This window comes from Panicum virgatum, chromosome 7N (assembly GCF_016808335.1).
Source record: "Panicum virgatum strain AP13 chromosome 7N, P.virgatum_v5, whole genome shotgun sequence".
NCBI classification, from domain to species: domain Eukaryota; kingdom Viridiplantae; phylum Streptophyta; class Magnoliopsida; order Poales; family Poaceae; genus Panicum; species Panicum virgatum.
The window spans coordinates 41,547,647-41,575,386 of NC_053151.1; the positions used below are offsets into that span (position 1 = coordinate 41,547,647).

The 27,740-nt window shown below is 45.6% G+C and overlaps 3 protein-coding genes across 6 annotated transcripts; 1 reads left to right on the top strand and 2 right to left on the bottom strand.

Moving 5' to 3' along the window:
• The first annotated feature begins 1,954 nt into the window (after positions 1-1,954).
• Positions 1,955-5,906, top strand: LOC120683661 (myb family transcription factor MOF1-like). Of its 2 annotated transcripts, none has more exons than XM_039965752.1 (6): positions 1,955-2,575; positions 2,978-3,054; positions 3,156-3,192; positions 3,650-3,737; positions 3,904-4,144; positions 5,133-5,906. In XM_039965752.1, exons 1-6 carry the CDS (start codon positions 2,443-2,445, stop codon positions 5,457-5,459), a joined length of 903 nt encoding a protein of 300 aa, XP_039821686.1. In that variant the 5' UTR covers positions 1,955-2,442; the 3' UTR covers positions 5,460-5,906. The 2 variants fall into 2 exon arrangements, with proteins under 2 accessions (XP_039821686.1, XP_039821687.1); XM_039965753.1 differs by having other exon boundaries at positions 5,136-5,459.
• A 2,581-nt stretch (positions 5,907-8,487) lies between these two features.
• Positions 8,488-10,711, bottom strand: LOC120683331 (mitochondrial import inner membrane translocase subunit TIM23-2-like). The gene is made up of 2 exons (XM_039965404.1): positions 9,975-10,711; positions 8,488-8,742 (listed from the first exon to the last, which is right to left on the bottom strand). Exon 1 carries the CDS (start codon positions 10,609-10,611, stop codon positions 10,021-10,023), a length of 591 nt encoding a protein of 196 aa, XP_039821338.1. The 5' UTR covers positions 10,612-10,711; the 3' UTR covers positions 8,488-8,742; positions 9,975-10,020.
• A 4,466-nt stretch (positions 10,712-15,177) lies between these two features.
• On the bottom strand, positions 15,178-27,111 carry LOC120681524. Of its 3 annotated transcripts, none has more exons than XM_039963038.1 (14): positions 26,691-27,109; positions 24,735-25,418; positions 23,592-23,795; positions 21,431-21,745; positions 21,151-21,230; positions 19,808-20,896; positions 19,110-19,251; positions 18,871-19,030; positions 18,612-18,775; positions 18,227-18,306; positions 17,574-17,673; positions 17,371-17,432; positions 16,491-16,650; positions 15,178-16,054 (listed from the first exon to the last, which is right to left on the bottom strand). In XM_039963038.1, exons 1-14 carry the CDS (start codon positions 26,862-26,864, stop codon positions 15,884-15,886), a joined length of 3,585 nt encoding a protein of 1,194 aa, XP_039818972.1. In that variant the 5' UTR covers positions 26,865-27,109; the 3' UTR covers positions 15,178-15,883. The 3 variants fall into 3 exon arrangements, with proteins under 3 accessions (XP_039818972.1, XP_039818974.1, XP_039818975.1); XM_039963040.1 differs by having other exon boundaries at positions 15,317-16,054; positions 21,431-21,742; XM_039963041.1 differs by lacking the exons at positions 15,178-16,054; positions 17,371-17,432 and having other exon boundaries at positions 16,616-16,650; positions 26,691-27,111.
• Between the last annotated feature and the right edge of the window lie 629 nt (positions 27,112-27,740).

Below are 27,740 nucleotides of genomic sequence, written 5' to 3' on the forward strand. Positions count from 1 at the left end.
AGCTGTTAGATTGACTGTTAAATTAGGTGAAAAAGACGTTATTGCCCCTGTATGACATGGATGAAATATTTGTAGTGCCATCCCTTCTATGCCATTGTAGACAGTTATAAATCTATGTACATATATAAGCTTCAGTGATGTCCATAAAAGCAGCCATACATGTTAACATTGATGTCCATACATGCATATTCCAATCAACCATGGCTGTCCATACGCACAGTCATGCATGCAAAGTACTAGTAGCCCGCAATACCTTAGCAAATAGAGTACTCTAGTCTAGCAAATAAAGAAAGAACTAGCAGCACCCAGTAGCTGACAATATCTTAGCAAAAGAACATGACATTGGTTCACAAAGACCAAGCAAAATAGAGTGCCACAAAATGAACTGCATCAACTAGCAGTTGAGATCTGGAAGTGGAAGCTTTCTTTTGCTTCTAGTTTGTGAGGCAGGGCTGTCTTTCTAGGGTGTGGTCTTGCTTCTAGTACCCATTGCCGGACTATCATGTGGCACTGAAACTTCCTTCTTCTTCTTTTTCCTTGCTGCCTTTGCCTTCCCTTTAGCTGTCTGCGCCTTCCCTTTAGGTTCCTTCGCCTTCCCTTTAGCTGCCTTCTTTGTCGTAGGCTTGGAGATGGCAGGAGGTGGTGTGGTCTCACATGCAGGTAGCGCAGGGTACTCCATGGAAAGTGGCTCGGGTTGGTTTGAACTACTTCCAGACCTGCACATGAGTTATGTACATGAGAAAAGTAACAAGCACGATGTAACAAAATGATATGTCAATATGATATTGACATGTTTGCGGAACATCTGAAGGAGTTCCTGATCGGTTGTGATTTCAGGAGAGCATTTTTGGACACCATCATAGTAAAAAACATGCACAACTTCTTGGTATCCATGAGGGTATTGATCCACAATTTCTCTGACGAGGTCCTTGAAATTGCATAGATCAGAATCCACAACTTTGCTGAAGGTAAAGTATGAAAAATCCTTCCTACGCTTTTTAGGATTGGCATTGAGTTTGATTTCCAATAAATAGCTCGACTTAGGGTCCATCCTGTTAATGAATGGCCCATCAAAAACTAAATGTTTCTAGTTGCAGCTCAAACAATGCAGCAGTAAAGAAGAAGATGAACATCTCACCCTGTAGGAAGCCAAGTGTCCTGGAGCCTCCATCGCGTGCTGGCGCCCCTCCGTGGTCCCTGCGCGCGGTGCTGGCGTGTGGATCGGTGGGCTGGCGCGCGGATCGGCGGATCGTCGGTGCTGGTGCAGTGCTGGCGCGCGGATCGACGGCGACGAGCGCGGGGGGCTCCTGGCGGCGGGGGCGCGTCGCCCTCCTGCGCCGCCCTTCTGCAGCGCGGGGGGGGCCTCCTGGCGGGGTGGGGGGTGCGCAACGCTCTCCTGGCGCCGCGTCGCTGGCGCGCGCAGGTAGGGGGAGGGGTGGGCGGCACACCCGAAGGGGGGTGGGGGAGTGCGGGCGGGGCGGGCCTTGGAGTGAGGTGGCGTCGAGATTTAGGGATAGGGTTCGGGGGTAGAAACGGAACAAAGAAATTAGATAGATCGGAGTTTAACGTGTTTGTACAGTAATTTTACGGTTTCCATCCGAAATCTAACGGAAATAGCATTGAGAGGATTGGAATATAATTTTAGTGGCAATGAAGGGATAGCCTAAATTTTGATGGCATTCAAGGAATTGACTTAAATTTTGATGGAATTCAGGAAATTAACTCTTGCTTTCAAGGTTTCTTCCCAATTTAAAATAACCTCCATCTCCATGCGACCATGGCCTGCTGGTATACTCCTCTCTATCTCTCGACACCTTCTCTTGTGCACGCAGACCCATTAAATCCGGCTAATCATGGCCGTATCTCGCGAGCGCAGGAGGGTCACGCATTCACACCACCATCGATCCACCGGCGTCCGTGCTCCGCTAATCCGCGACAGGCCCAACGAGACGACCTCTCTCTCTCTCTCTCTCTCTCTCTCTCTGTCCGCGCGCGCGCGCGCGCATCAGTACGCAGCGTAGCAGCAGACCGGAAGCCAATGCCATCCATACGAGAGGGGAGAGCGCGAGAGGGAGCGAACGAACCGTAGCAACCCAAGACGGCAACCCACCGAAGTGCCGCGCGTCCACCCGTCCCGGCTTATAAACCTACGCCCCTCTCGTCTTTTGAGGGCGGAGGAGAGTGCAAGCGAGAGGAAGAAGAGACACCACGCATCTTGTGCCCGCTCGCTCGCAACGCGTCTTCTGCTGGGAGGGAGCGACCGCCTGCTGCTCGCCGGTGCGGCAGCGCTGGCCGGGCTTACAACGTTGGCCAGAGAGGTGCCGGCCGGGAGGAGGAGGGGGCAAAGGCGGAAGTTTGGTTCTTTCCTCGAGCACCTGCCTGCCGGCCGCGCATCCTTGCTCGGGCCTGGTGCGCTCCACCACCTTACTAGCGATCGAGGAGATGGGCGGCGGCGGCGGCGGCAAGAATGGCGCCGTGAGGCAGTACATCCGGTCCAAGGAGCCCAGGATGAGGTGGACCGCCGACCTCCACCGCAGCTTCGTGCGAGCCATAGAGTGCCTCGGCGGCCAGGACAGTGAGTTCCCTTCACTTCCGCTTCCCCTCCTTGCTGCCGTCTCATGTTGTGGTCATGGTGTCAACGCGCTTTACATGCTCGTGTTTGATGGCCTCTCTCCCTCTTCTTCTTGAGCTAGTTTGCTACATGTGTTCTTTTCTTCTCCACTGTACTGATGGTGCTAGCTGTAGATTATCTCAGTATCTCACACCGTCCTATTTGATTCTAGGACTACCTGCTGTGCTTCTTCTTCCCCCTCCTTTTTACCCCTCGGTTGGTTGATGCATGCTCATGTAGTATTATTGTTCTTGAGAGATTCAGAAGAATTGTTCTAATATTGGTTGTGCTCTTCTGCCTTTCTGCTATTCTCAGTAGTGCTTTGACCTGCCTAGCTAATTGCCGCTTTCGTGGTGTGAATTGCAGAGGCTACGCCGAAGCTCATTCTCCAGTTCATGGGCGCCAAGGAGCTTACCATATCTCATGTCAAGAGCCATCTCCAGGTGAGCCAACTTCTCTTCTTCATCATCCCTTCACGCCTGCAGGCCATGCCGTATGCAAATGCAAAGCTTTTGATTCCTCCATTTGCCCTTCTGATGAACAGATGTACAGAGCTGCGAGGCTTGGCGCAGCAAGAAGAGGTGAGAGATGAAATGAGCCCTCGTTGCTTGCTTCTTTCCCCACTGTGGTCGTATTTTTAATTGTTTTACATGTCAACGCTGTGGGTGTAGCTTTGCTTACCTGCATTGTTTATTCGAATATTCAGGAGCAAAACACACGTCTACAACAGTAAACTGAACATTCCAACTTATTTAAATATATAGTAGTTTTTAAGAAGTATCGCGTTGCCTTGTGGTTTGTGTGACTCTTCTCTAAGCTCACTGTCCCACATGCTCACTGCACTTGTCAACTACTCCGGGCAACCCCAGATTCCTTTCTCATGTGTCATGAGTACCTTCATCATGCAAAGTAAACCCTTTGTCTGGAAAGCTAAATATAAAAATAAAAATGATAGTAATAATAAAATCGCACACTTTCTGTAGATTTTGCTAATGGAAAGCCAAACACCTTTCTTTCATGGCACCATCACTCCATCAGGGATGCAAGCAGCCCAACTGCAAAGGAGGCACTCATGCGCCGGTAATGAGCAAGGCCCCAAGGAGTTCCTGTGCCCCCCTCTGAAAAGGTTTGCCCTGCGACGCCTTTCCCCCTCCATCTTTGCAATGTGTTTTCAAGTTGAAGACAAGCTTTTCCAAGGCCTAATCTTGATGCAAGAAACTAAAGCGCCTTTTCCCATGGCGCCTGTCCGTTTGCTCTTTTTACATGGGGGTCGTCTTTGGATGGATGAACAGGGCCAGGATGGGGACGGCAGCCGTATACCAGATCTTGCAGGGAAGCCATGGAATCAGTGAGGCGAGGACTGCAGCTGCTGGGAGCCTGTACTGCGTCGATGATTACATGCAAGCCATGGCGATGCGCAGGAGAATAAAGGAGGAGGGCCTGAGATGGCAGAGGAGGGATGTTGCTGCTGCTACTGCGGCTTCCAACCTCCAAGCCGTGGGATGTTTGGAGCAAGAATCTGACCGCTTTAAGGTACATCAGCTAAAAAAGTAAAAGATGGTAGAAAAGATATTGTCAAAAGGTTTATCAAAAGAAGATGAATCTTTCCTTGTCTTAACCGCTCGCTTTCACACTGCCATTCTTATCTTCAATTACATCCTATTTTGCTTTTTTTATTCAGTAGTTATTTGGTGGCAGAATTTTTGCACAAAAGTTGCTTTCCTGTGGGTCCCACTTCTTATCCTTGAGTATTGGTTAAACTAACAATCAGATAGGACTAAATAATCTGACCACATCTCTAACACGTACGTATTCATATTAGTCGTGTGAGGGGGACTGGGGTTCAGTGCTCAGACCTTATCCTTGATCGACCAATGCAGATGCAACCACATCCCAGATCCTCCTGCAGGAACAGGATTGCAGTATCTCTGGCGCATGCTTTTGTAGAAGATACACAACATTTATAGGATTGTCGGTACAGGTAGCAACTTCGGTATCCGGCTACGTGTACAGAGTACAAAAGCCAATAGGCCCGTGAATACCCGTATCTTCAGGACATACAAGCACCGGCATGGCAAGAACACAGCCAAAATCAGCTCTTGAAATCCTGTCTGTTAACTAGAAATGATAAGCATTGGTTCAGGCATTTACTCCTCACGTTGCAGTGGCTTCTGTAGCGTTCAGATCCACGCCTTGCATTGCACCCTGTAGTTCTCATGATGATGCCAGTGCAGATAGAATTTACTCATTATAGCTTCTCTGAAGGCTTGCTCTGACTGAAAATTTCTGAAAACTGCACGTCCTTTTGCTTCTATAGACATGAATAGCGAGCGTAGCTGACTAGCTGTTGTACCCCGTTGCCTGATCCTGGCGATCACAGTTTTGTTATACAGTTACTGCAGAAGTACTTGTTATATAGTTACTGCAGAAGCACGTGTTTCTTTTGTGTCATACTTTCCATCAGTGTAGCAAATCACTCTTTGCCCTCTTTCTAACTATATATAATTTCGTTGGGCTTTAGCAGATAAGCAGACCAGAAGCAAACCATCTTGGTCTTGCGCTGAATCAGCAGCAGGGCTCCATAGAGGATGGAAACGGATGCTCCCTCTTCAGCAGCTTCAGCGTTGCAGCAAAGGGCGAGCCACCTGACCAATGCTCCCTGTCACTGTCCCTCGGGCTGGACCCAAACTCCGCTCGCGCCATGGCCGCCGCCTCGCCGAGCGGGAGCAGCTGCATCCTCATGGCATCGCCAGCGAGGAGGAGCTCCAGTGACTGCTCCGGCCATTCAGACCACTTTCTCGGCCCGGGTTTAAGCTTGGAGCTTTCCCTGTCAATTTGTGGATCTTAGACAACTGGTCCAGCTCCGGATTTTGTACATCGATCGCCGGCGTTTCTTTAGGATGTTCCTGGCAGCATGGCCATGCAGCTAAGGCCAAGTTGGTAGTAGCCTAGTAGGACAATGACCTTAGAATCATAGCATGTTACTTCTAGCTAGTATGTGTAAGTGGCAAAGTCACCGGACTCCTTTCAGATTCAGAGTACAATTGTCATACTGTTGCTTTCAGCTTCAGGCTTGAGCACCAGAGAACAGGAAAAGGTGAGATTCTTGCCCCAGCCATCTTTTCCTTTACCACCTTTTGTTTGATCATGTCAAAAATGGCTTTCTAGGGGTAGGGATCAAGAAATTGGCAACATCAAGCTTTTTGTGAGATCATGTTCGAGCCAACAATGTCTACAAACAAGAAAGAGTGTACCCTTTTTATTCAATTCCATGTAGTAGAAGTCAGAAAAGCAATGTAGGAGTACTGGTAGAGTGCTGCTGTTCATAATGTTGCTCCTATATGCTTGCTACTGCTGACATCGACAGCTCCTGCAGCGGCAAAGAATATCCCGAACTGAGGAGATTCTCTTTTCCCAAAAATCGCTACTGCATTTCTCCCTTGCTTCAGAGCAGCCAAAGAATATGTGGCCTAGGCGATGCCGTTTGGATGCAAGAGCCTCCGCGGTGAGGAACAGACAGAGCATGCAGCATGCTCCCGTGCAAGCAGGTCTCCATCTGAAACGCCATGATCACTCCTAGGATAAGAACATGCCGAGGCAATAGGGACGGGACCAATGGTGAACACACTCGCCATAGGATGCTTCAGGGATCGGGAGAACATCTGTTTTTTTTTTGGGCCTCTGAAAGTTTCTTGCAAGTTCAGAGCCAGGAGAACAGCCAACAACTAGAGCACCTAGCTCCAGCAGCATGATTGCGGGCGAGGCGGTCAAGGCATGTACCTCAGCGAGCGCCCACTGCGTGAGTCTGAGCAGCCGCGCGTGTGCAGTATGAGTGGAGGGAAAGGTGCTCCAAAAGGGGCCAAGCCTCTGTCATGTGGACCACTGGTTTCCTGGTCAAAAAAGGCTGACAAAATCGACCTATTGCCAACAGGAAAAAAAACGCAATGAAATCGAAAGGCAGTACTCCCTCCGTTCCAAAATAAATGCAATTCTAGAGTTCAAAATTTGTCCCACAAAAAATTTTAACTTTGACCCACCTAGCATATAAGACAATCAAATTTCCAGAAGATTCTCACATAAGACAACTAACACATCTTTCACTTATCACAAAAGACAAAGGGTATTTTTGTAATTTCACACTATGCTTTGGTTTTCGTGTCCGGTCTTAGAATTGCATTTATTTTGGGACGGAGGGAGTACTGCACTGAAATCTCATAAAGCTTTGAAATACAAGGGTTGTGTTTAATTGCAAAATTTCTCTCTTCAAACTTCACTATTCATCTATCACATCAAATTTTTTGTCTCATGCATGGAGAATTAAATGTAGGTAAATAAAAAAACTAATTGCATAGTTTTGATGTACGTTGCGAGACGAATTTTTTGAGCTTATTTAGCCTATAATAGGACAATATTTACCATAAACAAACGAAAAATGCTACAGTATACTACAATATCCGATGTGACTTTTTTTACCAACTTTTCGCGGATAAACACAACCAAGGACGGAATTTTGCAAAAGCAAGAAAACTTCCTACAAAAGGTGTGAAAATTGCCAATTTTCTTGCCCAAGTAGTACAAATATTACCATGATGAGCTCGGCAGGTGGCATGGCACGCAGAGGGTTCACGGCGGGGGAGGAGCAGAGGCCATCGAGCACAGGCGGCCCCTCCAGCATCAGCGATCCAACATCATTGCCATGCTTCGTGAACTGGCCATTATACAGTGGCGGGAGAAAGTTGCGGGGGCACAGTGACCGGCGAGGTCATGATCAAACCCCACAAGCTTTGTGAGCTTTGACATTGAAGGGCACTGAAAAGGTGACGAGTGGCAGCTAAGCTCCAAGAACTGGCGCGGTTCTGGGCTTTCAGCTCTGACCTTGCCACAGGGATCTGTCTCTCTCTTACATCCCGTGGTCATAGTCGATGGGCAATCTCCATTACATTAATCCTATCTTGATTAGGTTGGTCCTCAGCTGAAAGAAACTGCATGGCCCTTGCACTACGCCCGTTTCTTCAGCACCGTGGAACCTCAGGCCAGTGTAAGCGTTGTGCAAACAGCAGATGCCCAACTCTGCTGACCAAACTTCAAGCAGCTCGATCTCAGCATAGCAGACTGGAATTTCAGAGCCCTGCAGTCAGTTTAGTTCAACACTGTGGCACGCAATTGCTGCTCGTCTTTTGTCCCATGGAGCTTTCTCGAGCCTGCAGTTTAGGTTCTCCAGTATCTTGACCAAAGAACAGTGGTTTTGCTCAGCTTTAACCGGCTGGATCAAATTCTGAAGCCTCCTGCTAGCTGACAGCACTTGCATGGTCGCTGTAGGCGAAGGCGAGATCCTCAGCGGCAGCAAGTCATCAAGGCCCGCGAGGGCAACGACTTTGTGCTGCCTGCTCTGTAGCCAGAGGCCCAGAGCTGCTAGCTGCAGCTTGATGAGCAAAACTGTTGAAGAAACAAAACTACTGCAGCGGGCCCCTGCACTTCCAGTGTCTCCTGCATTGAACTTGAGCCTAGCACAAGCACAGCGCACAAAGAGCAGGGCAGTGTGCCCATTCAGACTAATCACATGTCTTCCACTATATCTTTGCTTCAGATCAGATCATTTTTGCACAATCGAAACCAACATCAGATGGTGTGCACAGCTGCACGTTTTCAACAGCATGCAGTATCATGGTGTGCATCATCACTACAAAAATGCTTTCCGTCCATCCAGTTTTGAAAGTTCGAATTCATTTTGAGAATGATTCAAAGATTTTTAACTTGCTACACGAAAATCCATGGGAGGGGGGCAACATTTACATTCTGCGTTGTTTCATATAACTATCTCACTCAGCATGAACAAAAGCATCAGAATCTGGCTAGTAGCTAACCAAAAAACATCATACCAGAACGCCAAATCACATAATTAAACAAATACCTTCCAACGGAACAGGTTTTGCATAATAGGTGGAAGAGGGTGCAATATACCCCTCTTCTTGAAGAATAATGAAATCAAGCAACTACATTTACATCTAGAAATATCAAATGTTCCCTACGACAGCAAGCAGCAAGGGATAATCAAAGCTTCACAGAGCATGTATCATCCAATTCAACAGTTAAATACATTCTTTCTGAGATTCAGGCATATGTTGTTTTCACTGCACAGGAGGGGCAGAAACGGTCATATGAGCCAAAAATCTGAGGGAACAAAAAAAGAACCAAGCATTTGCAAGATGCTAGGAATGACAAAGACATGTAACAGTTACACTCAATATGCCTAAAGTTCTTCCAAACTTCAATCATGCCTTACCTTGAACACATATTGCTACCTCTGAATCACAAATAAAATTAGAGTTGCTGAGGCAGGAAAAATGTCCTGACGATTGATTTACTTAACAAGGAATAACAGGGGATCCAATTCCTATAATGCATATGTTCTTGCAGTTCCAGGATATTCAAACACAGGTTAAAGCTATATTATAATTTATAATTCACACTAATCTAAATCTTTCACAATAGCCAGGGCACCATACTTTAAGGTACTAAACAATACAAATGCAAGAACCTTTAGTCCATAATTTGCAATAAGTAGAGCATCAAGTATTTAGTTTTAATCTCAAAGTAAGAACTATTAATTTCAATCCAAGTTGATATCCATAAACCAACAATCTCACCAGCAACTAATTCAGCACCTTCGCACTTAATAATAACAATATAATCATCAGCAATAAACCTTGGAATTTGGAAATATGTAAAAAGTCCATATACAATATAACTTAAGCAGCCTAATCACTAGTATTGGAAAATCACTGGATAAAACAAAGTACAATAACACAGACACTTGTCTCACATTTGACTAGAAATCTAAAATTGCCTGCTACAGGTCTGTGAACTTTGCAGTAGGCGTTGCAGCGAACAAGAATAGCATGATGCAACTAGCTCCATAACAACTTAACAAGAATAAAACTAGATTTGCTACAGCAATACCTCTTCAAGAAAAATGTAATGGCAATTGATTTACAGAAGAAAGATATAGGGCCGATAATGCACATTTTCTTGCAGTTGCTGCAAAGGTGCACAAGCACAGTTTACAGTTATGCAGCATTAACAGGCACTGATCCAAATCTCACAAGTATGATCAAATACCGAACAATACCAATAGCAATTCGTTATTCATCATCCGCAAAGCATTTCAAGGAAGCGAAATTTTGATTATAGATATATAAAGAGCATAAAAGAATTCAACTTGAATCTTCAAAACCATCCTAGTACGATCGGTATCCATTGATCAACATAACCACCATTATTGAATTCAGGACAGAGATTGCACCCTAGGAATGTAGTCATAAGCAAAGCTTGGAAATTTGTACAAATGCCATGTGCATAATACCTTAACCCGGTAGGTTGAAACTGACTAGTACGTCAGGGATTGCTGTTTATAACTTGAGATCAGGCACGTATCTCTCGAGTGCTTGATTCCCCACGACGGCTGCGCCGGCCATGAGTCCCCCGACGACGCAACCGAAGACCGCGGACCGCGGCCCGGCCCCCGCACGGTGGAGCAGGCCAGCCCCCAGCCCCGCGGCGACGGTGTTCTTCCAGTCGTCGGCATCGCGGAGCCCGGTCACTCCGCTCTCGATCCCCGCGAAGAGCAGCCCGATGATGCCGAGACGGTTCCCGTACGCGCGTCCGACGGCACCGCACTGGGTGAGAGCGCGGCTGGCGCGGAGCTTGGCGGTCTCGCCGCGCTCGGACTGCGCCGCGGCGCGGCGGAGCCCCACGGCCGCGCCCGCCGCGCAGCCGGCGAGGTAGCCGCAGCCCGCGTATAAGGTGAGGTTCTCGCCCCAGGTGCGGCCCTCGCGGCGCTCCTTGGGGAAGAGGAGCTCCGGCGAGGTCGGCAGGTCGTAGAGCTCGGGAAGCGAGGGGAGGTTGAGGCCCTCCGCCGGGTACGGCGTGTAGAAGCGCCGGGAGCCGCCTTCGGACCGGTTCTCGTCGCCGTAGGGAGGCTGGTCGGTGGCGTCGGCCATGTCGGCGAGGAAGGGTGAGTGGGTCCGGCGGGGCTTAGGGTTCCGCGTCGCCGGAGCGGCGGTTGTAGGCTCCGGGAATCGCGACGGCCAGGCCAATGACTCTCCCACGCTATTGATACGGGCTAGTGGGCTTTCATTGGGCCTCTTTTTGCACCAGAGTGCTGTTCGCCCAATGGGCTTTCTGGCTTGTGAAGTTCCAGATGGGTTTCCACTCGCATCTCGCATCGCCGTAGTGAGAAAAAAAAAACGACGTTGATGTGCTCAGCTGAAAAGGGCGCATCTCAATTCTCAATTCTCATTGGAAGGTCAGCCTACAACCTGGTATACCTTCATCCAGGTCTTGTTATATTATGAAGCCTATAGAAGATTATCACACCACATGACATGAGTCCTACACCCCTGCCGGCCAAAACAGGTCAAGAACAGGGACTTTCTAGGGCGTAGAGTAGGGCAACCATTGGACCATCCTACCACACTTACAATACAGTTCGTACTGATCTAGAATCAAAAATTCCAGAGCGCCAAAAGGACTACTCGTGATCAGTTTTTTAAATCCGTCCGTCCTTGTGAACTCCGAGGGCAGTCGTTATTAGCTAACTCTAAAATAAAGTGATCGAGCAAATTAGGTGGGTGGAACCGTGGAACACTGATCCGTTCTTCACCAAAGTGGCAACGATTTGTTCAGAGGGCGACGACCTTCTCCCTGCTGACCCCGGTGGCCATTCACCACGCATCACAACCACCAGCCTCCAGCCCCTCCATCTCTCCTCGCCGCATCTGCGAGCGTGTTCCTACTCACTTGCTCCGTTGCTCGCATAATTGACGAGCCATTTCGTCTGCGTGCGCTCACGGCTTCGTTCGCACGTGAGGAGCGGTCAGCGGGAAGATCGGGTGACTGAAGCGCATCTCGGCCGACCAAAAATTTATCTCCCAAGAACAGGTCAGATTGGTCGGAGGACCGAACGGATCAGCCCGGCGAGGGGACCAGAGTTGTTCGTCCTCACGAGTACTCTAATCTTGGCTCTAAATGTTTAGTATAATCGTACATTGGTTTTCTCCCTAGATTCTTGCTGATTTTCTGACCAGATTGTCGCGTGGCACTCGTACGTCCGGTGATCTGCCACTGCACTTCCTATTCTTTATTCTCTTGCTGTCATGCTATCCTGCCCAATTGGCGATCAGCTAGGCCAGCTTAGGGTTCTTAATCTTGCGTGTACAGGTAGTGTGAAGCAGCAACTGTGCACAAGGACCACCATGTGGACACTGATGTTGCCATCTGAAGTTCTGAACCTACCAACTGCTGATTTGTGTGTATCACTTACGAATCTGGCCGCATATTGGTTGCCTGTGAGAAAGAAAGGCCGCGGAGGCAATCTCTCTTCACACACAGAGTGGTTAGTTGGCAGCTTCAGAAAGGGCACGAAATATATATAGCGACGGGAGCTGGTGTTTAGGTATGAAAACTGAATGTGAAACCGATCAGCTCAGATGCTCGGCGTAAGCTGTTTGGTACAGGACTGGATACTGGATCCCTTATGAAAGGACCATGCCACTTACCACATCATCAGTTAGCAAATCTTTTGAGAAACGTCATCGATAATTGTGGTACTTGGTGCTGGTGGGATGTCAAGGGGTTATGACTTGTGAGAGAATGCAGGCAGATCGACTTCCTAACGTTCTTGCAAGGAACATAAGCGAGCAGTAAAAACAAAACATTTCCCAGAGATTATGTGTACTGAATGTGTGTCTCATCAACACGGTCCTTCTAAATTGGCGGTTTACTATTTATAGGGCTGTAAAGGAACATCTACATGCATAGCAGGATTGCAGGGCTACCCAAATGTAGCAGGTAGCAGAGGGATTGAATATAAGAAGCCTAGCAGCAGAAGAAAATTGGAGGCTGCAGATCGGGTCACAAGCGCAGTGATCAGCAATCCAAATGGTTCCTGGACCGTTAGGTTGAGCAGATCCAGGAGCCAATTGTGATTGTATAATGCCAGGAGTATAAGGGAAAGGATGCCAAGATGCTAATACGTGGCTTCACCGCGGAGGCCACCCACTGCCTATTAAAACCCCATGCCATGGCCGCTTAGGCATCAGCAGAGAACACAGTTTCAGGTCTACACGTATAAGGCCATCCCAGGCACAGAGGCACTCAGGCTGTCAGGCAGCAGGAAAGCAACTAGGAGGCATCCATGGCGGGAGGATGGAGGAGGAAGAAGACGACATGGCGTGGTATTGTTCCGGCTCATGTCCTTCTTGAGTCTGTTGGCGGATGTGATGTGAGCCGAACCAATATCACTCATGTATTCTTCATTCAGTGAAAAAAAATCCAGAAACGTTATAAGCTAGCTTGGTAAGTGTTTGAGGCTGAATGGTTCTTTCTGAGTATCTCCTTTTCGTTTTCAGAAGTGTAGCAGAAGGTCTGCTTGATCTATGTTCCTTCTGTCTAGTGAAATTTGAACCCCACGGTTGATTCGATAGAGGAACTAACTATATGACTTCATCGAGATAAGCTACTAAGCTAGCATTGCTTCTAAAGTCTAAACTGAAAGGAGGGAAGTCTTGGATTTCTGATGGTTTAGCAATTAGCGTTCAGATTTCTCCATCTACTCAAAATAGAGGTATATGCTTGTCGATTAGCTGATGCTGATCAGAGGAACTTCATTCTTAAGGTCTGTGGATGCGAAGACATATAATCTAGTATCAGACCCACGTATGATCACTAGCTGTAGCTAGCACATCTCTTTCTTCAGGAAAAAAATGGCATGAGGCTCTAGTAGTTTATGATTAAAGGGGCTGTATATCATGTGCTGGGAATCCGGTGGTGATGATAGCAAACCTAAAAAGTTTTGTTCATAATATTTCATATTATTTATGAAAATTTTCTATTTGTCATGCCGCAGAAAGCGATCGACACATTTCTCAGTCATATTGTTTTGCCTACATGATAACATTATTTGAGCTATTCTAGAAATTATTCTACAGGCATCCTTATCCTGTCAAAGGCACCCATGCATACATCAATTTCACGTGATTTGATTCCCTTTTCTTGAGGAAAAATGATCTGATTCCCTGAAAAGAGATCGTTTCCAGAATTCCCTCAGTGGTGTGCATCTCTGCAGGCTAGCTCTTAGCTGCTACATAGTCATGCTGTACTACTAGCTCCATGATGAGATTTGAAAGTTTCATTTTGCTCCAACAAGTCTACTGTGGGAAAATTGCATAGTCTCGTATAGCTTTGCTGCAGTCATTTAGCCACGAAGAATATAAACATTCATTAAGCAGACATATATTCCTGCTTACTTCGGTACGCAGATTCCAAATACGGACGGATGCAGAAAGGCCATTTCTGCAGTTTGTGCAATCCTAGTAAAAAAGAAACATATATACATCTGACGTGAAGCTAACTTCTTCTCTCTCTCTCTATCTCTCTCTCTCTCTCTCTCTCTCTGAAACGGACGACGTGAAGCTAACTTCTCGATCCAGCTGTGTAGCTGGAAAACATTAAACTCCACCGTGATCCAATAACACTTTGTCAAGCGACATCTCGGGATGCCCTTTTGGAGCGTAGTTGGTGTCCGTCAAAACCCCCTGCCGTACGAAAAAATTGCAATATTAGGAGAGGAAACAATTGACATACAGTTTGCACGAATCGGAGAGGAGAGAACCGGATTTCACGGCAGATTTGCATGTGCGCCCCCCCCCCCCCCCCCCCGGGCCTGAGCTCATCGCCGGCCGCCGGCGTCTTTGTCGGAGAGGGACATCCAGCAGCAGCAGCAGTCCCTGGCACGCCGTGCGCGTTGGTCGTTACAAATTGCAGTTTCGATCGTCGCTGCACCCCCCCCCCCCCCCCCCCACACACGCTTCATGATACGTATGATCTTCCCGGCAAGCATGCCTGCTGGTACAAGTAATTGGTCCGTCTGGGCGATGACATGACTTGTCTGATGCTACACGCTAGATGCAACAGCAGGGGCGTTTAATATAAGGTGACGGAAATGCAGTTTGGTGTCATCTGCTTATTGTGCTTTCTGTGTGTTTTCGTGATCTCCCCAAGTGATTTTCCATAGAGAGATGTTGCTTTCTCGCGATTAGAAGAGTATGTTAAAGCGGCATGACCAAGTCGGGCGCTTGTACGAGCATGCTGATTGCTGACCTCGAGTTGCAGACGCGAGCGCGAGTATTGGCATCGCCGGCACGAAGCCATAGCTCCTCGTATCTTCGTCTGACGAACCGGCCCCAAGCAGCATATAGTCCTGCGATCTCCTGCCGCTTCCCAAGGCTGGAGGCAGTACTCACTACGCAGTAAGCAAAAACCGCATCAGGAAACAAAAACCACCATCCGGCGAGCAGAACCTGCAGCAGAAGCAATACCGGTGGATCTCACCTCATCGACGGCGCCTTAAGCAGCATGCCTTTGATTGCAGGGTAAATTGACAAAGCTCGAACTAAGAGCCACCAAGATTTTTTTTTTGAACAAAGACAGCGCACACCTTTAAACACGCCCAGACGAGTGCCCCTCAAATACTCGAAGATATCATCGAATATGAAAGCTCAATACTCTTAGTGCAATATCCAATTCTACTCAAGAAATTTTGTGTCCTCCTGTGACAGGTTGGTTGCTCGACTCGACGAACAGTATAGTTGATAATTACAAAGCAGTGAAAGAAAGACAAAGAGTCTGCTTTGGCACATACAACTATACAAGAGGCTAGAGCAACCAATCACACCTTCCATTTATCAAGACTCGAGAGTAACCTGACAAGAATCATCAACTATACAAAATTACCACCCTTCCAAGAACTACATGTTATATACAATTCATTCCCCTCCTAAATCCACAGAAACACCATTACCATGTCTGATAATCAAGCTACACGAGTCCCCATTTAGATTGTAAATAAATGCACTTCCAATCTTATGGTTTCTCGACCCATCGATCAATCTCCAACAACATCATGTCTGGAGCGTGGGTACCTCGCTGAATGGAATATATGGGACACCCGCAGATACGTGAAATACAAAGCAGCGTGTTTATCTAAAAGGAGAACCCTCAGCAGTGTGTACCTCTGAGTTGAAGATGCGTAAGGGGCACAACAAACCAGCACAAACAATCCATAACTTATGCCATGGACGGCTAAAAAAGCTGAGCTGATTCCAGAAGATCCCAAACAAAGTCATGCATCACAATGGCCTCACCAATGGTTGTAAAAGGTGAGCTATTCCTCAAAGATAAAGGCAAAACTTATTTCAGTCTTAAGATGTCCTATCAAAAACAGAAGCTGCCCATATCCATACTGTTTTTTGTAGAATGGTACTCATTGTAATTCAGATACCCCCAGAAACGGGAAAGGCCAAGCTCCCCATATTTCGAAGACTTAGAATGCAAAATATACAAATCTTTGATGTTACCGTCAAACCTCGTTCCAATTGCATCCACCTGCATTGAAAAGCATACAAAGATTAAAGGCCGAAGAAAGCCTAGTAGCAGATGATACTTGACTACTTGAGGCAAGGTGAGATTTGGATAAAATGGAGAGACTATAAACCACTGTGGCAGCTAACAGTGAACAATCAACAAAAGTTAGCAGATCTCAGCTGCTAAGAAACTAGTTAATTGTTGTGTCCATGCAGCATGACGGGCAGAGGGATTCCATTATAACTACGATAAAACTGCTAAATCTAGATCATTATTTAACGACAGTGGATTTTGATTTTTGAATATATTTGATAGATACTTTCAAAGAAACTTTAGAGTTGGTATCACCAGATCAGTCAGATGCTTTTCGATTTGCATGCTGGAGTTGAAAGGCTGAATCAAGGCGGATTGCTACATATTTGAAATTAAACTAAACTGCATGAAACTGAAAGAGTACCTGAGAGAAGTTTATAAGAGAGTGAAGATTACTGAGTTGAGTTACTGATAAATCACTAGTGCCATCAAGAGTCTGAAAACATGATCGTAACTCCAAAGCCAGCTGCAGCATGCTTTTGATTATCGTGGCAACTTGTTTTGATCCATCAGACAAGAAACATCTGAAAAACACGTCATGATCAGTTAAAAACTAACATAACAATCAATCAGATTGTAGGAGAATAGAATTCTGTATAATGCGTGGATGATGTATTGCATTGAGGCCTAGGCCAGTATATATTGGGATACATGACTTGGAGGGCAAGCCTCTCCTACGGTAGAGTCCGGATACAATCCTAACCTACCTATTATAGAGATATCCCAAATATACTCTCGTCATGACTTTCTAGTCATATTTTATAAAACTAAGTAGAAGTATAGTCTTGTGAAAGTAATCTTTTTAGACACATCTGCAAAGATTGCTTTTACATTTCCAAATCTGAATACTCATGTAGATATCTACATCAAAATTAAATAGGATGATACACAGGTAACAAAAATAAGAAAATGAGGTAGAGAAAATAAGCTTCTTTTGACAAGTTAAAACATAGTTTGGAGTCTAGATACTCAATTAGGTACTCCTCATGTTTCCCAGGCCACATATGAATTCATCTATCCTAACCCCTACCCTACGTGAAAGAAGTCTAGATACTCACTAAAGTAATTCTATTATTTATATTATGTTGATGGCAATGAATTACACCACTAAAAGTCAAAGCATAAATAGATGCCTGCCGTGCCACATTGCTGATGTTCCCTTCCTTTGATCATTATGTAAATATGTAACCAAAATTGTAAATTAGGAAATAATTCCTTTTCTTTTTTGGAAAGATCTCACTCACATGTCAAGTGCATCGTTAATATAACACATATGCACATACTCCAGATCCAGTATATCTCTCACCTAAGAAATAACAGAATACGAGTAATTATAATTCACAAGTGTGTCAACGAACAGAAAATTAACACAGGAAGCCTAACAAAGAATGTGTACTCCTCTCAGGTTGAAAACAGTTTGACAAGAATAGCAATCGAAATGCTATACCTGATTTTTAAGGGAATGTTGAAAACGACGCCATGATATATCAGATAAATGGCAATGGAGATACTGCTGTAGTGTTGATAGAAAGTGATAAATTGTATGCCTAAATAAAGCCATACAACAGAAAGACAAACAGTTAATGCCAGAAACATGCTGACAAAATAAAACACATGACTGTCAATTATAGGAAGAAAGGCTATTCATGTGCATAAGGTACAAGAAACTAGAAATGAGCCAACAGGGTCAGCAACATCCAGTATGATTTGTTGACTTGTATCAGTAGTGAGTTTAGTTCTAGACAGATGTGCACAAAGAAAAAAATAAACCCAAATCACAGAGCCTAACAGATAACAGGAAAGTTTGTTTATGCAAGCGCAGATCAAATATTTATATTTACAACAGATGCAACTGAATGGATAATTGCCTAATTGGATATGAACTTCATATATACTTTACTATGACCCGAACATGCCAATGTATATGTGTACTGCATTTGAAAGGAATTCCAGAAGCCATGGGATTCAACAATGTATCAAACAATTTAGGAAAATGCATTTCGTTCCTAACACTTCAGTGACAGGATAAAACTGATAAGGGGCATATAAGGCTGGTGGTTGGATGCCACAAAGTTTTACAAAGATTCTAGATGTGCGTACCTCACTCTCATTACAAAGTTCAATTTCTTGAAGACATCAGGTGTACTATGGTTGGAGCGACCAATGAACTGTGTTAACTCCTGTAATAGATTAGCACAAGAGTCATACATTCACATACAGAGCAAATAGGTCTCACAAAACCAAAATCTAATAAGAGACCTAGAGCAAAAGAAAAAAAAACACACTTGTTGTAGCTACTTGATAAGAAAACTTAACTCAGGGCCATTCAAGTATTCAACTGCACTTTTTCCATGAACATTAGGCACTAATAATCTAATATAGTTGCTTCAATCAATAAGAAATAGTAACAGAAATCGGAGTTGACATATATGTGCATCTAAATGGATCAAATGCTGTGAATAAAACAATAATGGAGAAAAGGTACCTTTAGAAATCTCCATACTTCAGTTAGTGAAAACACTGCAAACCTGACTTGAAGAAGATAGCAGAATATTTCAGAATATATTTTGACTGTGTCTTCTGCAATGACAATATTCACTGGCCATTCAGCTTTGTAACCCAACAAGATTTCATCCAGCAAATCAAGACCTGGCAGTAAAGAATCGGGTAGTACAATTTGAGAAGTAGAACTTTTAGCTATCAAGCCACAGATATAGTTTCTAGGGAATGGATGAACTTAATACCACATGCAGAGGCATCACAAGAAACAGTGGGTTGCTCTCTGATGTATATAAACAATCTTTCCTTATAAGGATCAGAATCACATGAAGACCTTTGCAAAGCCAAGTTCATAATCCCTTGGATCTCTGCTCTTTTCTGCTCAGACTTAACAAATGACCATTTCTGCATGGGGAAGTTCAAAGTTGAGAGGATTTATACAGATAAACAAAAAGCTAGAATAATATGGTTAGTCAAAAATTACCTTATGATAAATTGAACAAATAAAGGAATCAGCCCAGTCAGCTAATTCCATGAAATGATATCGCCGCAGAGCTAGCAGATGTGCATAAAGATCAAAACCCTCCTCAAGAAACTTCATTGTGAAGCTGCTAACATATTTATATCTTTTAAAAGTTAAGGGACAAAGGGTAAAATTAGAAGAAAATTTAGCTGCATTTTGAGTGGTTAAGGTTTAGAATTAAAAACCACTAGAAATATTTTCAGCAAAATAATTAAAATTTTAGTTTAATGGCGCTTATTATGAGCTTGATACGCAGAAGAAGTTGATAAACAAGACCAATGGTAAAAATAAAAACTATATCTACTAGTTACCTAATAAATGACGAACGGGCCAACTTAGACAAAGACCAGTTAAAGATAATACATCAAAACTCAGTGCTTAAGAAAGTAGAATCTCTGATGCTCTACATCGCTGTATAAAACCCACGCAACTAACTAAACCTGGAAATATCTGCACTAAAAATGCCTGAAGAATAGAACTGAATAAAAAGTTCCAGGTTTCGTTAAAGACAACTGCAGAATGAATATAAATACAGTAGTAGAGATGCCAGAAACTCTAAGCCTTTTTCTGGCACTGATAATAATAGTAGAATAACATAATGGTGGATCTTTAAAACACCGAAAGCTATAAATCATTTATTAGGAAAGCTACAAGGATACTGAAGCAAAACTTCTTGTATAATGCACTTGTCAATAACTATATCAAGGGGCATATCAAGCTGTGGATTAAAATCTACAGCTGTTTTTTCTTTTGATTTATCATTATATTGTAATGATTTCTCCCAGAATGCCCCACCAGAAGCATTTTCCTGAATACTATCTCTTGCTGCCATTTCTTCTGAGGGAGTAGGGTATGCCTGACTTCTTGCCTGAGCTTGAAGAATCATTCTGGAACAATCAGGCTGTTGAAAGGCTGTACTGGGCTGTACAACTGTTGCTGCTCCATTTACAGACTCAACAGGGAAGGATGGGTTCCTTCCACAATATACTTCACATGGATCTTTGACAGACTCGAAATCAAAGCTGCCAAGTGCCCAGTTCTTGCTTTTATGTTGTAAATCGCTCTCCGTATGACAACAAGCTGCATTCTTCAGTATGGGGTTGACACTAAGATTGTAAGGAATACTAGTATTCCATACTTGATTTATCTTACCAGACTTCTCATAGTTTTTACTGTTCAGTAGTCTAGAAGACCCTGAATCAGAATGTAATGGATAATCTACATTACCATGTGATGCTTTCTCTAATGAACTGTTATGGTCGGTATATAAGAACTCCTCAACCAAATTCATTTTTTCAGACGAGCAACTGGTTCTTTTCATAAACCTGTCAAATGGTGAGAACTGACTATACTGATAATCCAGTTCTAAAGCATCAGGCACCACATTATGCTTAGTATTCTGTGAGTGCATAGGAACATGTCTGCAATACAACTTGCCATCTTTCTCGCATTCATCAATAGGGCTGACACAATTGATCCCATGGTGAACTGAACCGGCATCGGAAGAAAGCAGCTTTCTGGTTACCAAGGAACATTTTGCTTCACCTGTACTTGTACAGTATGATGTGAAACCAGACAAATTGTCACAAGCTGTAGCACTCTCAGCTTCAACATCATCCATAGATGTATAAGAAGAGCATTCTGAAGATTCCAACAGATCCTCTTTATCTGAAGACTCCAACGGATCCTCTTTATCTGAAGATTCTTGTGAAGTTGGAGGTGCATCATTATCTTTATCATCTGCAGCCCTAACATAAGAAAAAATAAATCAGACTATATAAGGGATTGGCTTACAACGTCCACTATCTGCTAACGGCATAAGTAAGCATACAATATGTGCTATGTACATGGAAATACAGAAAGATGAATGGAAGCAACAACTTTGATGCCTTGTTTGAAACAGGAAAAAATCCCTATTCTGGGAGATTGAACTGTTTTGTGTAAAATTTGTGCAATCCAAATAGGCCAGCAAACAGTAAATGCAAGTAATATGGGGACATACATATTGCAAGCTAGTGCAGTATTGCTGTCTCCATAATAACACAGCTCAGCATCTGAAATTGATGTATCAAAAGGAATCACCTGAAATATAACCTTGTGTCAGCATATTTGCAAACAAAAGCAAAGGTGATGAAGAGTAAAAGGTAACTTGATACATTGCCCAACAAAAAATCAGCATGACTGTTGTGAAGGCAAGTGTTCTTGCTTCTGTTAGAGAAAAAACCAGAGAAGTAGATGCTGAAGATAAAAAGCAGAGTGTAATTCAGTTAATGTGACTAGACCTCAACATTTGAGAAAAAATGTTGGAGCTTCTCCATCATCAACTTGTACATAGCATCCCTCTTGCATGTTACTGCCTCCACGCTACCTTTTGAGAACGGAAATGAATTCACTGAGGACTCAGTTGGCACATAAAACCATGGGAGAACTCCCTCCATAGGAATATTACTATGGGAGGAATAAGCATCTCCTCCGGTAGCAGACAAATGGCATGATTTTAGAAGCCTCATGAGCACTTGAAGCTGCTGCCCAGTACGCAAGAGAGGATGACATATCTCCTTTAGAAAACATGGAGCAGATACATGATTTCTTCCCTGCTGACAGCAGAGCACGATAAAATGAGCTTACACATAATTTGAAATGAGTAATAAATAACGGTCACTGCAAACAGATTTATGTAGAATAATGGGTCATATACTTCAGTTTCTGATGTAAAAAAAGGCATATTAAAATATGAGAAAACAAATTACAAAAAATAGAGTAAAATGCACTGGGGGTCCTTAAACTAGTTGACCTGTTCTGTTTAGGTCCATAAACTCCGAAAGTGCATTTCTGGGTCACTAAACTTTTTAAGTCGTTCACCGCAGGTCCATACGCATCCATGTGGGCAGCTAGCGCTGATGTGGCACGCTGACTAGGCGCTCTCTCTCTTTCTCTCTCTCTCTCTCTCTCTCTCTCTCTCTCTCTCTCTCTCTCTCTCTCTCCCCGTTCTCCCCCTGCACCGCGCCTCCGCCTGCGCGCACGCCGCCGTCGCGGCCACTGGGGAGAGGGATGGCGCGGAAGAAGGAGGGCCGGCCCCGCGTGCGTGTTCGTGCCGCGGCCAGCCTCGCGCCGCCCCACCGCGCACCGCCATCCGCCGGCCTGGGGAGCTCCGAGCACCACGCCCGCCGCCGCCGTGGCGCAGGCAGATCTGCGGGTCGTGGCCGTGGAGCAGCGCTAGGGCCGGCGGCGCGGGAGGGAGCTCCACCCGGACAGAGGAGGGAGGAGAGCCGCAGATCCGCGCGAAGCTGGCCGCCGGCGAGCTCGGGAAGGGAGGATGCGCCGCTGCGGGGAGTGGCGCCGCCGCGAGGAAGGATCTGGCCGCCGCCATGGGAGAGGGGATCGGGGGAGCAGAGGGCCGCCCGGCCCTGCTCGCCACCGCTGTCGGAGATGAGGCAAGGACGGCGGAGGCCGCTCGAAGTCGACGCGAGAGCTGCCCTCGCGTCCTTCGCCCGCGCGCCGCCGCCCTCCTCCGCCTCCCTTGTGCGCCTTCATCGGGCCGCCTGGAGAAGACCGAGGAGGAGCCGCCTCCTCTGTTCCGCGCGTACTCCACCGCCGTGGCCTCCACTGGCGGGAGGGTGGCGGCGCCGTCGCCGTCGCCGTCACCAAGAGGCCGCGAGGCTGCCGCACCATCTCACCGTCGTCGCCGTTCCCACGAACCCCGCGGCGCCGGTGACCAGCACGGACAGGCCCCTATCACGCCGAGAAGCCGCGAGGCCGCCGCAGCTTCGCGCGCTCTGCTTGCTCCGGCGCTGGCCGCCGCCGCTGCGCGCGGCCCTACCGCGTCCGCGGCCGCTCCGCCCTGCCGGCGCGCGCGCAAGCGCCGGGGAGGAGGCTTGCGGCGGGGAGGCGAGCCGCCGTCGCCATGGGAGGACGGGCGCGCATCCGGCCACCCCGTCCGCGCCGGCGAAGGGAGCACAACGCGCTGGAGGACGGCGGAGCAGGGAGGGGCCGACGCGGGTGGGGGGAGAGAGAGAGAGGAGGGAGGGAGGAGAGAGAGTGGGGAGGGAGAGAGAGCGAGTTCGGGCAGGAGGGCCCCTCCGCCGCCAGCCTCGCCTCGCCGGGGCTCCGGCCCCTCCGCCGCGGCTCGCCTCGCTGGCGGCGCAGGGGGAGAGAGGGGGCGGCGCCGGCTAGAAATGGGAGGCGGAGGCGCGGTGCAGGGGGAGAACGGGGAGAGAGAGAAAGAGAGAGAGCGCCTAGTCAGCGTGCCACATCAGCGCTAGCTGCCCACATGGATGCATATGGATCTGCGGTGAACGACTTAAAAAGTTTAGGGACCCAGAAATGCACTTTCGGAGTTTATGGACCTAAACAGAACATGTCAACTAGTTTAAGGACCCCCAGTGCATTTTACTCCAAAATATATATATATTTGAAGCTTCACTCAATAAAGTAATATTTTACCTTCAAGGGAAAGAGGGTGAGCTCATCTAGTATGTCAGAAGAGTCTCCTCGAGTATCCTTATTCTCAGTTTGTGTAATGAGGAATTCCTCATAAGGGTCATCGATAGAAGCTCGGTAAATCCATGACTTAATGAAGTTAAAGTATGGCTCACAAGAGCGAACGAAAAGATGTTTCAGAAGTTCATAGTGAACTGGATCAGCATCCTAAAGTTGAGGTGAAACAAAATGAAGGAATAAATAATTCAGCATTTTATATAGTAACACGGTGCATTATATGTATAGAGATGAACAAGACATCAGAATAAGATATGTGTAGCTGACAGCAAAAATTGTAGAACTCAATTTGGTGGAAACCAACTAAGCAACTGCATATACGTAGGAAGGCATGACAAAATCAGATGATCAACTATATGGAATGCAAAAAACAAAGCATGATCATCGGAAAGGGCGTCACACCGAAGAAAGGGTATGTATTATGCTAGCACTATCAAATCTAGTTTCATTGCATGAAGTAACAAATTTAGGAGCTAAAATAGGCGCTCAATAGATTCCCTTTGAAACTCCCACCTGCATTTCGGGGAATATGTAATTCGTTTAGGAGCACTTCAGAAGTTCAGAGTAATAAAAGCTCAGGGCAGTTCGGTCTACCATCTATGTGACAATCTACTTACAGTAGAACATCTAGTAAAAGACCTGCTTTAAAAGAGAAGCCTACTTTAAAAGAGAAGCAACTGACCTACTTAGCAGGTAAGTAAATCCAGTATGAATATACACTTTATGAGAATGAGATATCAATTGATATATGTAAATCTAAGATCAATTACAAATCTATGCTATGTAGCACCGATACGGATAGGCGTATCAGTATCGGCCCGATACGGATACGTAGATACGTCAAATTTCTGCAAAACTTAAAGGCACAAAAGTGTATCGGAGTATCGGATACGGATATGCGGATACGTATCGGATACGTGATACGGGGTCATGTTGAAGTATCGGGGTTACAGAGAATCTATGCAAATCCAAGACATTAGCAAGCATATAACTTATAAAGTAGTGCACAATTAGGAATTTCATTTAGAAGTGTGATTAAATCAGATAAAACAAAGTGCTAAAGACCCAAATCGTAAGATGATGTCTTACACGAAGATGGACATACAAATAGGAAAGCAAATCGCTGCCCCGTGGGAAATTCTCAAACTCAACATTTGCATCAGTATTCAAACCCTCCTGGCACAACGTAAGACCTGCAAACTTAGGGAAACAAATATTTCCAAGGGACTTAACATGCCTTCTTAATTCCTCTGTGTGTAGATAAACTTCCAGAAGAGTGACTTCTGAAGTGGAATTACAACTCGCTCCATCTGAAATCTTGGAAGGCATACCAGATTTATCCACTGCACGCCTGAGCTTAACTGATGCGGGTAAAGTATTCAAGGAACAGAAATAGCCCTCGAGAACCTTTTCAACTGCTGCAGCAAATGCTTGGTTTACTAGACTGAAAGGCCGATGCTGTTCAGTGTCTTTATCATCAGAATCTTCACATTCATGTCTTTCTCTACTTGTGCAATTCCTTTCTCGACTTTGGATAAGGTAAAAGTGCACAAACTTGCAAAGGAAAAAGACCGCAAGACCTGTAGAGCGTATAGATTTGAGAATATGCCCCACAGACATAGTGCTGGATGAACGTGACCACACATTCGCGACACGATTAGAGGTCCTATCTGCCGGATTCGAGGAGAACAACAGGAAAAGCTCATCAATCTCATCTAACGATGATTTGACACCATACAGCGCATGTAAAGCCAAACGAACCAAAGCATCATCCTGCACAACAAAGAGGATCCTCAAGTTCAACAACAGCATAACATGAAATAGATTGGCATTCATAATATTAAACAGTAAGCGCACTCAAATTTTTTCCTAGAAATGGTGGCACGAATACAGAGTTTAAGGAGTGGATCCAACAACTAAATGTTCACTGCAGCAGAGAATCTATAACTCTTATAAAGATGATCCCCACTAGGAAGCATTAACTTCTATTTCTCTGCAACCAGGTTGCGCCACGTCACCTCAAATTATTATCACCATTAGATCATTACCTTTTGTTGGCATCTACCCGTCCATCTGGATCTCTAACCCCATGCCCATCCAGAATGTCCCTCCACCATCGTGGTTAACTGGTAACATTAACTCATGTGGAATGGAAACTCTCTCCACTACCTTGCAATCAAGAGGCCACACTCGCATATAGCTGTTAAGTTTGCCCATTATACAAACATTAAGTTTTGTGGAAACTCTATCCACCATCTTGCAATCAAGAGGTCGCAATCACATGATGAGGCAATCCAATGGTCTATATATACAAAACGAAGAGGCAACCAGGTAGTCATGCCCTTGCGCCGAGGGTACCTCTTCTTGATTTAGCTACATAGAAATACTTGCTTTAATCTGGTGTTGCTTTGGCATGGTCATTATTTGCTTCCCTGTGCTCCAGAGCTCAAACACATGGTGGATTACAATTTTCTTTGGGTTCCATTAGTAATCATCTACTCAGCAGTAGGTATTTTATATTATCCAAATCACCAAGCGTGTAGTACTACTATGTTGTACACCTTCCTTTTTTTTCTCCTTTTGCCTGGTTCTAGCGTCACACTATCTACTATATGCGTCAATATTTACATATTATATAATGAGTTACTGCAAATTTAACTACCGCTACATCAACAGGTTATGTATCATTTTTATTATCCACAGGTTTGATTCGAATCCTATTTTGAGTTGCACTGTCACATATGGATTTTGTTCAACTGTCCAAAAGAGGATTAGAAATTTAGAATATATATGCTCATCAACTCATGTGCTCATCCATATGTGGCATGGACATGAACAATTACTACTGTACGCTTTTCAAAATAGATGTTTCCAGAAGCTATTTTAAATATAATTGCTTAGACTCCCGCAGCAACGCGCGGGGTGTCACCTAGTTCCCCTGAAAAAAGCTCCCCAAACCAACGACACACCTTCTAGGCCTCTACTCCAGCTAAATCCTCGAAATGGCACCCAATCTAAGTAGGTTGGGAGGTAGATTTCACTTACACTGACCGACGCCACCTCGTAGATCGGCTCCTGATGGGGGCGCCCTCCGAGGCCCGGCGCACGAGCGGCGCCGCTCTCGGGGGTGACCGACTCCCAGGTTCCCGGCGGCGTCCAGGGACCGTCCACGCGGAGGGTGGAGAGCAGCGACGAGAGGCTGGAGGCGGCCGCCTCCATACCCTCCCGGGAGGGCCTAGCTAGGGTTTATCACCCTCCCCGTGACTCCGTAAACTGTAGCTCCGCCTTCTGTGCCTAAGCGAGATGGAGGACGGCGAGGAGGCGGTGCACTGGTGTACTGGTGTTCCTGGTGGCTCGGGCAGGGCGGCGCCAAGGTCCCGCCGGCGAGAGACTGGGAAGGTTGGTGAGCGAGAGAGAGGCCTGCGACTGCGAGAATTGGGAAATGGAATTTCGAATTGGAGCGACGCAGCGAGCCGCTGGACAGGCCTTTTTCGCGGCTTTGCGAAAACGAAAAATGTAGATACAGTAGAACGGGCCCGATTTGTGCTCGGGCTCTGTTGATTTCAGCCCAAAGCACAACGAGGCCTGCGTCATCTGGTCCTCGATCACGTCCTTGGACCGACCAACTCCATTTGTGACTTGTGAGCTTATCAACAACATCCTTCAAAATCCACTCAAAAAAGAAAAAAAACAACATCCTTCAAAAAAACAACAGATTTTCCTTTAAAAAGAAAACAACAGATGCTTTATCAATGTTTGGCCAAAACGAAAAGGCCACATATATATACATGATATACATGCAGCTACGATTAATTGTATATCACGGAGAATACGAAAGTAGGAATTTGTGAAAATTCTTTCCTTTGGCTCTCTATCAATAGGTTTCTGTCATAGAGATATAAAAAGTTGAAGTTATCAGGCCGTCAAACTTTTATTTTCGTGGAATGAAAAGGCCTGCAAACAGATTAACTGTTTTTCTCGATTACAAACAAATTTAACATCTGAAAGAGCATCGAAATCGATGCAGAAACCCGCACATGCTGTTCACCTCAGTCAGAATAAGAATCTCTCAACATTTGAACACAACAATTCAAT